The sequence below is a fragment of the Sycon ciliatum genome, chromosome 5 (genome assembly GCF_964019385.1).
Source record: "Sycon ciliatum chromosome 5, ocSycCili1.1, whole genome shotgun sequence".
NCBI lineage: Eukaryota > Metazoa > Porifera > Calcarea > Leucosolenida > Sycettidae > Sycon > Sycon ciliatum.
The window spans coordinates 23,316,436-23,333,965 of record NC_088647.1 but is presented as its reverse complement, the minus strand read 5'-3'; the positions used below and the strand labels follow the sequence as shown (position 1 = coordinate 23,333,965).

General features: G+C 50.3%; 1 protein-coding gene across 1 annotated transcript in view; it reads left to right on the top strand.

Annotated features, from left to right (window-relative positions):
* Window positions 1-34: 34 nt before the first annotated feature.
* LOC135816682 (uncharacterized) overlaps window positions 35-17,530 on the top strand; it is a 20,984-nt gene continuing 3,488 nt past the window's right edge. Inside the window, exons 1-2 of the mRNA XM_065329817.1 lie at window positions 35-414; window positions 7,973-8,358. Of these exons, the coding sequence (XP_065185889.1) occupies window positions 7,977-8,358 (382 nt within the window). The 5' untranslated portion in view covers window positions 35-414; window positions 7,973-7,976. The remainder of the gene's footprint in view (window positions 415-7,972; window positions 8,359-17,530) is intronic.

Sequence of the window (17,530 nt, the reverse complement as noted above, 5' to 3'; positions counted from 1 at the left end):
AAAGTCATCACCAGACTGATTACCATGAAGGCCATCCTGTTCTCGCGCAAGCGCGCTACACTACAGACAGTCAAATTTTGTTTGGTAAAGACGCTTTACCGATCATCTGCGAAGAAGAAAGACAACTCTAGATAGTCTAGTATCTTTGGGCCGTAGCGTGTTTGGTCACTGCACTGGCCAGCATACCCTTGTCCCAGACTGACCAGAGAGAAAGTAGACCTGTTGCGTATCATCGACTCGAGAAATCATTGTCTGCTCGTGTGTCTGTCGGTGACTAAGGAGGTTTGGACGATAACGTAACATCGTTGCGTTGTTTTCTCTCGAGTCAGGGTGATGTGTTGATGATAAGCCACTAGTGCGACTTGTGCTGGAAAACCGAAGCTGCACTGTATCTGCAGCTATCCAGTATTTACGGTAAGGCACAGTGCATGTATACACTCCGTAAACATGTCACAAGAACAAGAGGGATAGACCTTGAAACCTTCAAGTGGTACAGTCTGTCTGGCAAGATGGGCTGGAGTTATCCTATGTGGAGAATTGCATTTCGGATTTAGATTTGCAAGACGTGAATAAAATCCGTGGTAGTGATGCGTTCTACTCCAAACTACTACAGTGTAGTAGTGTAAGTGAAATGTATTCTAACATGCTACACTAGTCTACACTGTAGTACTACGACAATAGTACAGCGATAAGGAAATGAATAGTACAGCGATAAGGAAATGAATAGTACAGCGATAAGGAAATGAATAGTACAGCGATAAGGAAATGAATAGTACAGCGATAAGGAAATGAATAGCACAGCGATAAGGAAATGAATAGTACAGCGATAAGGAAATGAATAGTACAGCGATAAGGAAATGAATAGTACAGCGATAAGGAAATGAATATGTTGTAGTTTATGGTAACGTGGCAGCCACTGGCTGGAACTGTATTGTTACTTGTGCATGCTCTGCTTGGTATACCTTCTGCGTGATGCCATTTTCCGTGTATTGATTGTAGGTTAGTGAGTGCGCGTCTGCGCGGTGGTGCATGCTTTTCCATTCACTGATTGACCTGTCAGCGGTCAATCTTCTAGTTGCGGTTTCGGCGTGGTCTGCGCTGCCCTTATTCCGAGTTTGTAGCTTTTGTGTGCATCCTGACTTATGTATGGAGTGTGCTTGCGTGCACGCTTGCTACGCGTTACTTTTGGCAAGCTGGCCATGGTTCTTTTTCTGGCTTAGCTTCCGTTTGATCTTGGCGTGGAGTTAGTTCCAACTTGTGGTGATAACAGACGTTTCTCATTTTCCATCTAGAAGAATAACTAATTTCCTTGGAAGCTCTGTGGTGTTGTGAGTGAACTGGCCGTAAGCCGGCGTGGAGTGCATGTTCTCCAACAGCTTTTGGTGCCGAAACCCGGGACAACGTGTTGCAGAGTAGGACTTTTGTGGAGTCGGAAGGAAATAGAAAGTCTTAGTGTTTGTTCATGAGAATAAAATGTCTGTGAAGTTGGATGGATTTATGCGTCCGTACCGAGGGCGAGGTGACGACCTAGATGTATTCTGGTCAAAGTTTATGATCCTGGCGAAATCCCACAAGTGGGATACGGGCAAAGAGCAGATGGCAAACTTGCCGTTGCTCTTGGATAAGGCTGCGTATACTGTATTCAACGCCATGCCCGACTCGGACAAGGAGAAACCTGACGAGGTGAAGAAGGTGTTGACTGAAGCCTTTGCTCCTTCTGCTGCGGAGTGTTACCGCTTGTTCAAAGCGCGTTCCATGGGATCCACAGAGTCAGTAGACGAGTATGCGGCGGAGCTAAAGAGGCTGTTGAAGAGCTCTGGTCACAACATTGCGGACGACAAAGATCCGATGCTGTTAGAACAGTTTGTTGGGGGCTTGCCCAGAGACTTCGCCAGAGAGGTGAGAATCCAGTGCTCTAGCGGTAGCATGACTCTTACCGATATGATCAAACGTGTCAGGGCTATGTCCGTCGATGATACTATAAGTGTCAGTGGAGGGAAGTCCGTGGCTGCAGCTGTCAAGTGCTATTCATGTAAGGAGCCTGGTCATGTAAGAAGGAATTGCCCTAAGGCCAAGGGCAACAGCCACACCACTGGCAAGTCACGAGGGCCACAGTGTTACTCTTGCAAAGAGTATGGCCACATCAGGCGAAATTGTCCAAAGGCCAAGACTGAGTCTGCTTCAGTGGCTGTGAGTGCTGGGCATTGTCAGGCTGGAGTGTCTACTGATGCTGACGGAATCCCAATATCAACTGGTGGGCAGAGCTCTAAGCTGCTGAAAGTTGATGTGTGTGTTAAGGGCCATGATGACTCTTGGATATCAGTCGCAGCGGTTGTGGATACTGGATGCACGCGATCTCTGATGAAAGAGAGTGTAGTAACTGCCGTGGGCCTGGCTGATCAGGTGGAATCGACAACTGACTGGGTGGTCGGCATCGACGGCACGTCCCTGGAGTCAGTTGGATCTGTTGCTGCGACTGTCCAGCAACATGATGATATAGTTCAGCTTCCGGAACTGTGCGTGGACTTCCTGGTAGTTTCAAAGCATGAGGGAGTGGATGCTGACCTGATTCTTGGCAATGACGTTGCCAGCGCGGCTGGTGGTCTTGAGATACGCTACCAGAATGGCTCGGCGAGTGCTATTCGGTTCGGAAAAGGGCCCGATGTAGCGGCTGCCGCAGCTGGCCATGCTGAACGAGCGCCGAAGCAGAAGCTCTCGAGGCACATCTCTGTTGAGCGAGATTCGGATGGTGTCACCCTCAGTTCAGCCGATTTCAAGGTGCGCTGGGACAATAGTGCAAAGTCGTGGACCGTCGCCTGGGTCTGGGGAGGTGGTGTAGAGCCGACTGATAGCATTGGCTCCGGAGTGACACAGTACTCACGGAAGAAGCTCTCTGCAGAGCAGGAGCAACAGTACCAGAAGGAGGTGCAGTCGTGGATCGACCATGGTTGGATGGTGCCCCATGATCCAGATCGACACGGCAAGTCAGGTGCGATCCTCCCTCTAATGGCTGTGTGTCAAGGACACAAGGCGTCTACGCCTGTACGTCCCTGCTTAGACTACCGTCGTTTGAATGAGGCGATTCTTTCCCATCCTGGAGGCGACGCGCCTGCATGCGACCAGAAGATCAGGGAGTGGAGACGCCGTGGCGGTGACCAGGTAGTCGTCGATATCAAGAAGGCGTTTTTACAAGTTCACGTCGACCCCAGCCTCGTTCGGTATCAGACCGTGGTATTCAATGGAGTCACGTATGTCATGGAACGAATGGCATTTGGTCTCAGCATAGCTCCGAAAGTCATGGACGCCATCGTGAAGTTTGCGCTGTGCGACTTTCCTGATGCAGACAACTATGTCGACGATGTCGTTGCTCCGTCCGAACAACTTCCGGAGGTGACTGCGGCGCTGAGTCGGTACGGATTACCGACGAAGCCACCAGAGGTACTTGCCGGCGCAAGGGTGCTTGGCATGCAACTATCGGTTGCTACGTCGAGTGAAGACGTGATGTGGCGTCGCCGTGATGGCATGGATCTGACGTTGCCAGAGCAGCCGACGAAGCGAGAAGTGTTCTCCTGGTGCGGTCGATTGACGAGTCATTACCCTGTTGCATCGTGGCTGCGACCGTGCTGTAGCTACATCAAGCGAGTGAGCTGTGAAGATGCTGCGGTTTGGGATAAGCCTGTCTCAGCTGCGCTCGAGAAGTTGTGTCGTGCGGTGGAGGATCAAGTTTCACGAGAGGATCCCGTCAACGGCAAGTGGACAGTCAAGTCGACTGGTGGCGTGTCCCTATGGTGCGATGCATCCAACCTGGCGCTAGGTGTTGTCATCAGCGAAGATGGCTCCGTGATTGAGGATCACTGTTGGCTCAGGCCTAAGTCAGACAAGCGGCACATCAACGTTGCCGAGTTAGACGCCGTCCTTCGTGGCTTGTCTGCTGTCGTGGATCACAGAGTGGCCAACGTTCGAGTCATGACCGATTCGAAGACGGTGCATGGATGGCTAAAGTCTCTCTTGGGCAACATCCAGCGAGTGAAGGTGAATGGCCTCTACAGAGCTCTTGTAGAGCGTAGATTGCAGCTGATTGACGACTTGGTCGAGGTTTACAAGTTGAAGATATCTGTCGAGTGGGTGCCTTCACAGAAAAACCTGGCTGACCGTCTGACCCGTGTGCCGGCATCCTGGCTCAAGATGCCCGAGTCACCGGTGGTTGCGGCGGCGACCCAGAGCAGTGCGTGTGCAGGTGTCCACAGTTCTGCCCCACTTGCCTTCGACATCATCCGGGACCAGCAGGGAGCAGATACTGCCATCCAGCAGACGGTGGAGGATGTCAACGGTATGCAGACAGTTAGGGCGAAGCAGTTTCAGAAGGTGGCACCACAGCTGAGAGTGCGGGATGGCGTGCTGTATCGGTCAATCAAGTTGCCGCCTGCCAATGAAGCATGCGAGGTGCCCGTGATTCCGAGCTTGCTAGAGCAAGATGCCCTCCGAATCGCCCATGAGAACACTGGCCACGGATCATGGGAGGTGGTCCATGAGATGATGCGTCAGCAGTGCTACCTTCCTGGGATGGCAAGGAAGTGCCAGGAGTTCGTCGGTCTTTGCGACAGTTGTGCCGCTGCAAACCCTGCTGCTGGTGGTCATGCTTCGCCGACACGTCCCGAAGTGCCGGCGCGCCCATGGCAAGTTGTGGCGATTGATACCTTGGAGCTAGGACCGAGCCGAGCTGGGTTCCATTGCGTCTTGGTGTGTACGGATATGTTCACGCGCTATGTGGAGGTGATACCTTTGAAGCACCATGACGCTAAGTCAGTTGCCGAGGCGTTTGTGTCTGTGTGCTGCCGATGGGGTCCGCCGGAGGTGGTCAGATCAGACAACGGAACAGAGTTCGTCAATGCTGTCATGGACGCCTTGTACTTGGCGTTTGGAGTGGAAGTCAAGCACGGTGCAGTGCGACACCCTCAGTCACAAGGAAGCGTGGAGAGATTCAACCGGACCCTGTTGACTCTGATTCGCAAAGTACACTCGCAGTCCAACGACTGGAAGACCGACCTGTCAATGCTGCTGTACTTCTATCGCGTCCGACCGCATGGAGCAACGGGAGTTTCGCCTCAGCTAGCGATGACTGGTTGGCAGCCCCGTGGTCTTGTTGTAGAGGCCCAACAGCCCCTGTACACCTTGCCAGCATGGACGGCTGAGCTGCAGCGTCAAGCAGCTGCCATTCGTGATTTGATCGATGAAGAAATGGCGTCAGCTGATTCCCAAGAAGACGCCGACAAAGCAAGTTGCTGTTACGGGCCTGGTGACGTGGTGATGATGAAGATGACCAGCCGCGCGCAGAAACGCCTCCCGAAGTTTCAGCTTGGCTGGAGAGTCAAGAAGGTGTTGTCGGAGTCGACTGTAGTCGTTCAGAAAGTGGAAGACCCCAGGGTGGAGAAGATCGTCAACGTAGAGCTGCTGAAGCGTGCCGCAGCCAATCCTACTGTAGACCTGCCTGAGCCGCCTCAGCCAGATGATGCGAGCGAGGATGACGGTGGTTACCCGATGCGGCTAGAGCCCGGTGAGCTAGTCGCAGGTGTGCCTAGAGCTGAAGAGCCAAGATATGTGCTCCGGAACAGAGCTGGTATCAGGGCTCCAGTGAGATACGACTGAGAACTAGTAGCTGGTGATGGTTCGCAGAACTTTCATGTCCTTTCGTTTCTCTTTGCTTCTTTCGATGTGCTTGCCTATTATTGTCTTTTTAAGGTGATGTTACCAGGGAGGGAGATGTTGTAGTTTATGGTAACGTGGCAGCCACTGGCTGGAACTGTATTGTTACTTGTGCATGCTCTGCTTGGTATACCTTCTGCGTGATGCCATTTTCCGTGTATTGATTGTAGGTTAGTGAGTGCGCGTCTGCGCGGTGGTGCATGCTTTTCCATTCACTGATTGACCTGTCAGCGGTCAATCTTCTAGTTGCGGTTTCGGCGTGGTCTGCGCTGCCCTTATTCCGAGTTTGTAGCTTTTGTGTGCATCCTGACTTATGTATGGAGTGTGCTTGCGTGCACGCTTGCTACGCGTTACTTTTGGCAAGCTGGCCATGGTTCTTTTTCTGGCTTAGCTTCCGTTTGATCTTGGCGTGGAGTTAGTTCCAACTTGTGGTGATAACAGACGTTTCTCATTTTCCATCTAGAAGAATAACTAATTTCCTTGGAAGCTCTGTGGTGTTGTGAGTGAACTGGCCGTAAGCCGGCGTGGAGTGCATGTTCTCCAACAAATAGTACAGCGATAAGGAAATGAATAGTACAGCGATAAGGAAATGAATAGCACAGCGATAAGGAAATGAATAGCACAGCGATAAGGAAATGAATAGCACAGCGATAAGGAAATGAATAGTACAGCGATAAGGAAATGAATAGTACAGCGATAAGGAAATGAATAGTACAGCGATAAGGAAATGAATAGTACAGCGATAAGGAAGTGAATAGTACAGCGATAAGGAAATGAATAGTACAGCGATAAGGAAATGAATAGTACAGCGATAAGGAAATGAATAGTACAGCGATAAGGAAATGAATAGTACAGCGATAAGGAAATGAATAGTACAGCGATAAGGAAATGAATAGTACAGCGATAAGGAAATGAATAGTACAGCGATAAGGAAATGACAAAGTGAGAAAAGATATTGTGCTTCACAAGGCCAAGGGTCAGCGCAGTTCTATTGACGTCATGCTTGAAAAGAGTGTTCATTGCATTGCACCTGCTCAGGATATTCCCGAGTCACCTTTAACACTAGGGTTTAACGGGTGTTAGCGGCCGTCGTGAGTTCCCTTCGGGAACGGACACGATACTTTACTTTATTTTAATTTTTTTACCCTTTCAGGTCAGACCCACCACAAAGTGGTCAAAGACCGAAAATCCCATTCACTGCAGCCACCGCTTAGGAGCTGCATCTGCGCCTTGATCCAAGAGGGTGGTGGCGTTCCTGTGGATGCGGAAAACTGGGCCTTCGGCCGAGTCTCACGCGAACCGTGAATTTATTTTTTATGTTTAAAACCTTTAACACTGTCCTCAAACTGGTGAGTACTTTCCTGTGTAAGTGCAAATGATCCAGGACTGCCGGAAGCAGTTTTCAATTGGTCCGGTTATACCATAGTCTTTCATACAGTTCATGTTTGATATAGTGGTATTAGTGGGAACATGATAACCGTCCTAGCAGTAAACATGTTTTTGTGGCCACTAGTTGGTCCGGTGACCACCTGACCAACCGGACCCGTTACGGCGGGTCTGATATCCATCTGTACTGTGATGTTTCCCAGAACCTAATACGTCTTGTCATACAAGTACAAGTAGTATTTACATAGTCATAGGTAGTTTACCCTGGCATGCATGCAGCCATTTGGATTTTCAGACTTTAACCTCTTTGGTTGTGGCTCTGATCTACTCTCCGCCCACCATTTTAATTAAGAGCTTCATCTGTGCCTTGATCCTACTTCAAGTAGAGGGTGGTGGAGTTCCTGCGGATTCGGAAAACTCAGTCTTATTGAGTCTCATGTGAACCATGAATATCTTTTACCCATGATCTAGTGAAATGATTGTGTGTACATATGAACAGTAGTGGTGTAGAACAGAGGACTGTGTTGTAGGTGAAGTGTGTTCAGTTAGCCAAAAAGTGAATTATGTGAGTTTTACATGTGGCTATGAAGAACCAACGGGGACAGTGTAAGTGGTGATGGTAATGGGTGCATGCATGGCAGTATTTGTCTCCATGCATATGGGCCTATGCCGTGTGTGTGTTGTGGGGGGGGGGGGGGGGCAGGTGGTTAACATCATTACAGGAGATGTATACATGTACCTATATTGCGTGACACTGTACAGCCGGTCTTCTCGCTGATTGTCATTCTTATGTGAATAATTCCTGTTGAATCCATTACTCAAAGATCAGAGGAGACGTATTCTGTTTTTGTTTTGTTTTTGTTTTGTATAACTTTGTGTTTAGAACGATGCCGTTTGACTTCTGGGATGATGTCGTCCTGCCAGCATGGCATGACATAGCTCAATGCCAGATTACACATGAAGCACTCAAGAAGGCCGCCATGGCACTGGATGAACATCATCCACGTATCAGCAGAGATCTCATGCTGAGGGGAGAAGTGATGACTTGGAAGGAGCTATTTACCAACGAAAGGAGTTCAGAAGAGGATAGGTTAGCTGTATATGTTGCCTGTGTAATTACCTTCAAGAGAGGACCATCAGGTGTCCAGAACTTGATTCAAGCCATCCAGTCTTCATCTTTCCCATCCAATGGTGTTGTTGGTGGAGTGCTGGAGAGAATTTGGCAAGCTCGTAAGAATGATCATCCTGATGAAGATGTCAAGGATCCATGTGAGTAAAAGATTGCCATTTTACAAGTCAGTTCTAACACTTGCACCCAGTTTATTTAAGCAGGGGAGTAGTGCAATGATTTCATGGTATTTTGTATGTAAACTTTCATACAGTGAAACCTGTCTAAGGCGACCACTCAAGGGACGAGAAAAAGTGGTCGCCGTTGCCAGGTGGTCTTCTTATCCAGGTTCAGTGGGTCACGTGACCCTATCCACATGTGCTACATCATTGTGATAAGTGCATCACAGTGCACACACGTACAGGTATGCTATTCTAGCACGACTCATGTGCCTGGGGTCCTTAGACCTGTCAAGCGCCGTGCATGCACCATGCACATCTACACGTCCTGCACTGACGTGTAGATCTACCATGCATGGTGCACCATGCAATGCATACATTTACATGTACTAGCACTGTGCAACGCGGTCGCGGGTGGGTAGTCGTCGGTCTCGTTGAGCGAGTGGTCGCCTTATCCGAGCTGCTTTGAATGTGAATGTGTCCGTGGCAAGGAAAAGTGGTCGCCATGGTCTAATGGTCGCCATATCCGAGTGGTCGCCATATCCGAGTGGTCGCCATATCCGATTGGTCGCCATATCCGGTTTTACTGTACTTCATACACGTGGAATTGCACCACTACACTTGTTAGCTGCTCTGGCAACCCAATACTTTCCCTAAGCACTCTCAAAAGACTATCTTGTAGTCTCATGAGTATTACTATGAGAAGAAGTATTGGAAGACAGGAACCACTGGAGCATGCACTGTTCTATAGTTGATGGAAAAATCTGAATAATCTTTACAGACAAGAAGTGGGAAATATGAAATAGTGAGCACAATAGTGCGTTTGTAATGTGACCTGTATGCTGCATAAGTATCATAGCATAAGTATACCTGTTGCACACTCGTATACACCTTGTAAATGAAGATAGCACGTGCAATACTGTACATTGAAGAAATCTTTACATACATGTTATGTGTGATGTTATGCTGGTGCATGTTACAACCTTATACAAGATCATGCATTCTATTCTGTACAGTAGAACTACAGTATATTCATAAAAAGATGTACTTCTAGCCTTTGACCATAAATGGGTCAAACGTTTTAGATTATTTTTCTGCAATCCCTATGGAATCCTCTTCTAATTTTGTTTCTGAAGTCTATTTGTCCAAAATGCAAGCCATAACAAGAATAAGATTTCGGCCAGGTTTTGCCCCAAAAGCACGAATTTGGGAAAACCATCCAAATCTAGGCCGTTTGAACCCGCTTGCAACAGTGCATTGTGCGGTTCGAACCCCAGTTCAGGTACCCTTTTTGGACCCGGTTTCAAATTTCGCAGCACTGCGCTGTGTACGATAATATCGCGAAAATCGCCAAATAGGGGAGCTCGCCAGAGCCAGGGACCATCTTTTTTATGAATGGACTGTAGAACCGGCATACCATCAATGGGAATGAAAAATGTAGTGGAGCCGATGTAGGATAATTACGACTCATGCATTGTACCATCGTGTTACGGGTTTTAGTCAATACATGTCTGTACAAAAGTACTGAAATGAACATGATTGCACTCACTATAGTGTAATCGTGCTATGTAAGTTTAATAACGAGACGTGTAGATCTTTACTTGATCAACTGATGCCAAGTATTGTTTGGTGCAAAGATCCATCAATCTTTGTTATGCTACATGGAGTTTAGACTAAAACTGAGCATGTATGTCACATATGCTGTATCCAGTCAAATTATCAACCAATGCATTTGCAATACTCAAGGCTACGCGGAAGTTATAAATAATTATGATTATTTGAAGCAAAGTAAACAGGACCAAGAAACTTCAAGTTACGCTATAATGTCCACTAACGCCACAAATCTTTGGGTAATCCTGAAATAAAGATTATTATAATAATATTACACAAAGGCACATAATATTTTGACTAGTTTGAGGGAATTATTATTATATTATTACCGTACTGGCAATATATATGGTCGCAGTGAGGCCATGAAGCGTTACATTGGCACATGTTTACCGCACCCAGGGCGTTACATGCAAAGTCGCACAGGAGCCGTTACACAGGTTTCTATGTTGCCGCAGTCCTTTTTTTGCTATTGCCGCATCTCTTTTTTGCTATTGCCGCATCATTTTTTGCAAACGGCAATGAAAAGATCACCGCACCCCGCCGGACGCGCGTTACGAACGCAACAAAAATTTGTCGCACTAGCCTGGTCGCGCGTTACGCCGCACCCCCCTGCGTTACGAGTTACGCGGCAACATATATTGCCAGTACTGTAGTGTATGTACCAGACATGTATTCATCTAATTGCAAGTACTATTGATCCACCCTAAAACCACAACCGCTTAGGCATGAACTCTCTATAGCAATTCATTGTACTGCCACCCAACACCCAACGCATCCCGCACCCGGGATACAACTCCTATATCCTCTAGCACAATCATACCTCAACGCTTCTTATTGCTTTGCAACCGTAGAATAAACTTGTATGTAAACTCTACGTGTGAACCCACAGTCTCTTGGTTAGAGACACAACAACTGGCGACGAAGATGGCCGTTGCAATTGGAGCCATGGAACCATTTTCGGTTGGAACGACGGATTGGTCTACGTACTATGACCGCGTCGAGCAGTACTTCGCTGCCAACAATGTGGCCGAAGACAGGCAAGTAGCCACCTTCCTGACCCTGATTGGTGGCTTGACCTACAAACTGTTGGCTGACCTGGTCAGCCCGGACAAACCGAAGGACAAGACGCTGAAGGAGCTGTCCGACGCGCTGGCTGCGCATTGTGCTCCGAAGCCCTTGGTGATCGCGGAACGATACCGTTTCCACAAGCGGGATCAACGCCAAGGAGAGTCAGTAAATGCCTACCTCGCGGAGCTCCGACGATTGGCACGATTCTGTGAGTTTGGCGATGTCCTGGATACCACGCTGCGGGATCGTTTCGTGTGTGGTATCAGGAGTCAAGCTCTCTGCAAAGTTCTGTTGGCAGAGAAGGACCTCACTCTGAAGACCGCCATCGAGAAAGCCAACAGCCTGGAGGTAGCCACTCGCGATGCATCCGAGCTCGCGGGAAGTGCCACTGCTGCTGGTGTACACGTTCTGGGCACATCGCAACATCGTCGTGCTGGCAGATCATCGTTCGGAGGTGCGAAGTCCGCGAACTCAGGTCAATCCCGTACGAGCTATTCAGCATGCTTCCGCTGTGGCTCGACGGCACACGGCGCAAGTGAATGTCCCTTCAAGGCATATGAATGCCGCCACTGCAGGAAGACTGGGCACCTCCGCAAGGTTTGCAAGAAGCGCCTCGCGGAAAGATCGACAGATTCAGCGAAACGCTCAAGTGGTAGCAGCGCCTGCCACAGCTTGGCTGTCGATGTCGCGGACGACGACGAGTTCAATTCACTTTCTCTTCTAGCCGCAGACGTCCTTCAAGCGCCAGCAGTCGCCACGGATGAAACGACACCCACGAACGTGCGGAAGGCACTTTGGATTGATGCTATCGTCAATGGCCAGTCGGTCCGCATGCAGGTCGACACTGGAGCTGCGGTGTCAATCATTCCGAGTGCGATTTATCGAAAGTCGCTGTCTGCCTCGCCTCTCACCGCGAGCAAGCTGAAGTTGCGTACGTACACCGGCGAGCCCGTGCATCCTCGCGGAACGTTCGTAGCACGCGTGGAATACTACCATCAATCCGCGGAGCTACCACTGCATGTGGTGGACACGCAGGGGCCAGCGCTCTGTGGCCGGGACCTGCTTGCCCACATCGCTCTCGACTGGCAGCGCTTGTTCCAGGTCGAGATGGCTGACGTCCCCTCCGCAACCGTGTCCCCTGGCCAGCAGCATCCAGGATCAGCAGGTACGCGTCTTGAGCAGCTCAAGGAGAAATTCTCCGATGTGTTCAGCGACGACTTTGGCAAGCTCAAGGACGCCAAGGCTCGTCTCCAGCTGAAGGACGATGCAAGCCCTCGCTTCCTCAAGGCGCGCCCATTGCCCTACGCCATGCGGCCAAAGGTGGAAGCTGAACTGGACAGGCTGGAAGGTCTGGGTATCATGAGTAAGGTACAGTGGAGTGAGTGGGCGACGCCTATTGTGCCTGTGATGAAGCCCAACGGCTCAGTTCGTCTCTGTGGAGATTTCAAAGCCACATTGAATCCACACCTGAAGGTGGACCAGCACCCGCTACCACGCGTGGAAGATGTCTTCGCCACCCTGGCTGGAGGCCAGCGATTCACCAAAATCGACCTAAAGCAGGCATACCTCCAAATGGAGATGGATGACGCATCCAAACCACTCCTCACACTCACGACGCACAAGGGCCTGTATCAGCTCAACCGACTCGGGTTCGGTGTTGCCTCTGCCCCAGCGCTCTGGCAACAGGCTATCGACCGCATCTTGCACGGCGTCCCAAGCCAGGCCTGCCTACTGGACGACATTATTGTCACCGGCCGCAACGACGATGACCACCTGGACAATGTGGAAAGCATCCTGAGTCGTCTGTCGAACCACGGCCTGAGAGTCAACCCGGCCAAGTGCATGTTCTTTGCAGACCAAGTCGAGTACTGTGGACACATTGTCAGTCGCCACGGCTTGCGCAAGACTGATGGCAAGGTCAAGGCTATCAACGAAGCCCCAGCACCGCAGAACGTGTCCCAGCTACGGAGCTTCTTGGGCATGGTGTGCTACTACCAGCGCTTCCTCAAAGACTGCTCCACGACCCTGCATCCACTCAACAACCTGCTCCGGAAGGGTCAGTCCTGGCGCTGGACAGCTGAATGCGCGGCTGCATTCAAGGCTATCAAGGCAGCCATCGCCTCGGATCAGGTCCTCATGCACTTTGATGCCGACCTACCCGTGCAGTTGGCAACCGACGCATCGCCATATGGCCTGGGGGCGGTGCTCTCGCACATCATGCCGGATGGTACGGAAAGGCCGATTGCCTTCGTGTCACGGTCCCTGACGGACACCGAGAAGCGGTACGCCCAGATCGATAAGGAGGCGCTCTCTATTGTCTGGGGCGTCCGCAAATTCCACACGTACCTGTTTGGCCGACCGTTTGTCCTGCTGACGGACCATGAGCCGCTGACAGCCATCTTCAGTCCTAGCAAGGGATTGCCAGCCATGACGACGGCCCGCCTACAGCGGTATGCTATCTTCCTAGCAAGCATGAATTATGAGATCAAGTACCGCAAATCAGCCGATCATGCAAACGCTGACGGCCTGTCACGCCTACCGTTGCCACACTCACCACAGGATGAGAGCCTAGACTGGGCAGACGTGTTCAACATGGCCCAGATCGACCCGCTTCCAGTCACGGCAGCTGAAATAGCGCGTCACACAAACCGTGACCCAGTTCTCGCCAAGGTCCTAACCAGTGTCAGCACCGGACGGGCCCTGTCAACAACCGACGGTGACATGCAACCGTTTGTACGACGCAAAGATGAGCTGGGCCTACACCAAGGGTGTGTCATGTGGGGAATCCGTGTCGTCATTCCTTCCCCACTGCGCCACCGAGTACTGGAGGAGCTGCACAGTGGCCATCCTGGGCTGGTTCGGATGAAAGCACTAGCCCGCAGCTTTGTATGGTGGCCAGGCATCGACACAGACATCGAGCAGACCGGCAAGGCCTGCCTTGGCTGTCAGGCACACCAGGCGGCGCCACCGAAGTCACCGCTACATCCCTGGGAGTGGCCGTCCAAGCCATGGCAGCGTCTCCACATTGATTTTGCCGGGCCGTTCCAAGGGCACATGTGGCTGATTGTGGTGGACGCCCACAGTAAGTGGCCAGAAGTGCTACCAATGAGCAGCACCACTGCCCCGGCTACCATACGCCGTCTCCGAGAAGTGTTTGCTCAACATGGCCTGCCGGACCAGATCGTGAGTGACAACGGCCCGCAGTTTACTGCAGATGAGTTCCGCCGTTTCACAGAAGCCAACGGCATAACGCACACGTTCTCAGCACCGTACCACCCAGCGACTAACGGGTTGGCTGAACGATTTGTGCGTACAATGAAGCAGGCGCTCAGGTCCCATTCTGCCACAGCACCGCTTGAGTTCTTGCCTCGCTTCCTGTTGGCCTATCGCACCACACCCCATGCTACAACGAATGCCACACCAGCATCCCTGCTAATGCACCGGGAGCTACGCACTCGGCTGTCGCTGGTTCAACCCAGTGTCCAGGCATCTGTTGCTAAGAAACAGACAGCTCAGCGTAGTGCAAGATCAGCGAACCGTGAGCGCACGTTTGCTGTGGATGACACCGTCATGGTACGTGACTACCGCACCAACGCACCACACCCGTGGATTCAGGGCACAGTGCAAGCGGTACATGGCTCCCGCCACTATACAGTGGAAGTTGGCCCAGACCAGCAATGGAGGCGCCATGTTGAACAGCTCCGGTCAGCCGACTCCGCTCCGCAATCATCCGTACCGATGAACACAGCGCCTTTGCCGTCCGTGGCAGAACCGGATCACAGTTTGTGCTTTCCGACTGCTCATTCGCCAGCTAGTGTTCCGACACCACCCAGTGTCCAAGCCGCTGCTACTCCAACACCTCCGCCTGCGCAAACACCAGTAGCTGCAACTACGGCAACGCAGCAGGTCCAGTCGCCGCTGGCACAAGATACGACTGAACCCCGCCGTAACCCGCCGAGAGCCCGAGTCCTGCCGGCTCGCCTGAGAGACTGAATTGCTTCTTGCTCACACAATTGCTGTCCCGTGCTCTCAGCTCATCCGCTTCTTCTTCTTGTGCATTAAATGTTATGCCGTATAGGAATACCTCGTAGCTCAACATGTACCATAACATTTAGGGGAGGAATGTAGTGTATGTACCAGACATGTATTCATCTAATTGCAAGTACTATTGATCCACCCTAAAACCACAACCGCTTAGGCATGAACTCTCTATAGCAATTCATTGTACTGCCACCCAACACCCAACGCATCCCGCACCCGGGATACAACTCCTATATCCTCTAGCACAATCATACCTCAACGCTTCTTATTGCTTTGCAACCGTAGAATAAACTTGTATGTAAACTCTACGTGTGAACCCACAGTCTCTTGGTTAGAGACACAACAAGTACGGTACACTACTTACAGTTCCTCTCCTCGTGCTATTTCTATAACTTAGAACCTTCCAAGTTGGAAGGCTGTTGGAGTGCGCATCCAAGAGGTGCTAGAGCTGTTAGCCAGTTAGTTGTAGATCGTCAGTATCGTCGATCAGTGGAAAAGACATCTTTCTTAGCCGACGTTTGATGATGACTCAAGCTAATGGGGACACAAACCCTCTCCAGTATACTGTAATCAGCATCGAGTGACACAGACACACACAACAGAAAATGAGTCATACGATGTGTGAAAGTTTCACCTTCCGCGCTTCCGTGCTTTAAGCGCAAAACCAGTTTGCGCAGCTAGTGCACGCATGTTCGACATAAAAAGGGTCGTGCATGGAAAACCTGTACACACTGCTGCGATCGCGAGGTCCTGTAACGCACTAGCTGCTATCCCTGGAAGCCGGCGCTGTACTAGCCTGCAGCACGCAGTTTCAAATTGGAGTGCTTTTTGTTTCAAGATCCTGCGCTGTGAGTTCTCCATCTCCTGCCAAAGTCTGAACAAGTGAAATACCAGTAGCTCACATTATTTCATTGTTCCGTCTGGACCTGTAGAGCTGAAAGGCTACACATGAACCTTGACTACAGGTCAGAGTGCAGAGCTTGCACAACGTGCAGAGCTTGAGTACCATGCAACTCTGAGTTTAGATCTATTCTGGTTCCAATGGATTTCTCAGAAATACTATGTAGAGGCTGGCTCGGGAAAAGTGCTCTGCTGGTCCTTAGGCTGTGACGTGCTGTTGTTTAGAATTTGATGTTGTGTCCTCTGCCAATTTGTGATTCCTCTTACGCCATACGAGAGTAGAAAAGCCTACAGATTACTCTTGCTAGGTAGATCGTGTCTCTCAAGTATATACTGATCCTGCCAGCAATGGGAATGAGGCCAGTTTTTAAGATAACATATCATACTTATACTATGGAAAAGATCAGCCCACATTGCGGTGGGGTGGCAGAAGTATGAAGATGACATTCAGACAGAGACAAATAAGCGGGGACAAGTACAGAAAAGTGTGTACACTGGGGGGGGGGGGGGGGAGGGGAGGGGGGGGGGCAGAAGACGGTGCAGCAGCATGTACGAAGGGGTGACACAAACACAGCAAAAACACAGCAGCAGGTGCAACAGAGTGACACAAACGCAGGAGCATGATTGTACAACATACCTATTTGTATACAGCATATTATTTCCTAGTGTGCAGGTCAAATGCAGTCTTTGTTATGGTAATACAGTGTATGTACAGCCTGTGTGATATGGGTACAGTGGTCCCTCTATAATCCGGCACCATTTGTGCCACGGAAATCTGCTGGATTAGGGAGGGTGCTGGATTAACAAATCTGATCTACTGCTGCAATTATGTGCATGAAGAGGACATTTGGCTACTGAAAATTGTGCTGGTTTATCGAGGGTGCTGGATTATAAAGTGCCGGATTAGAGAGGGACGACTGTATACGTATAGCTCATGACATTCCATGCTCTGATCAACAAACACCAATTGTTCAACACCAGCAACCATATAGCCCAACTCAACCTCTTGTGCTCAGCTGTGCCTTGCTATGCTTGTGCCACACCACGTGCACACACACACACGGTGACACTGCATGCACACACACACACCACGTGCACACACACACCACATGCACCTTTTTTGCCCTTTTGAGTTTTGACGCCCATCACCGAGGCGATGATAGCGATGCTACAGCAGAACCCATAGCAACTTGTGCTGGGATTGCTCCATTTAACAGCTTACAAGGCTGAAGAATTGACCGCCACTATTCTGAGCCTTGTCTACACCACACAGCTATTTGAAGAGGCCATTTCTGGCCAGTGAATCCCTACTTTTTCGTTTTCGTTTTTCCAGCACACATCACACCACATATTCCACCATGTACTGGCTGTTGGGACTGACCACCCAGGATTTTTCATACCACGTGCACACACACACACACACACACACACACACACACACACACACATACACACACACACACACACACACACACACCTCAGACCTCAGACCTGCCCATCGGGGAAGCGATGATAGCGAACAGCTATGTTAGAC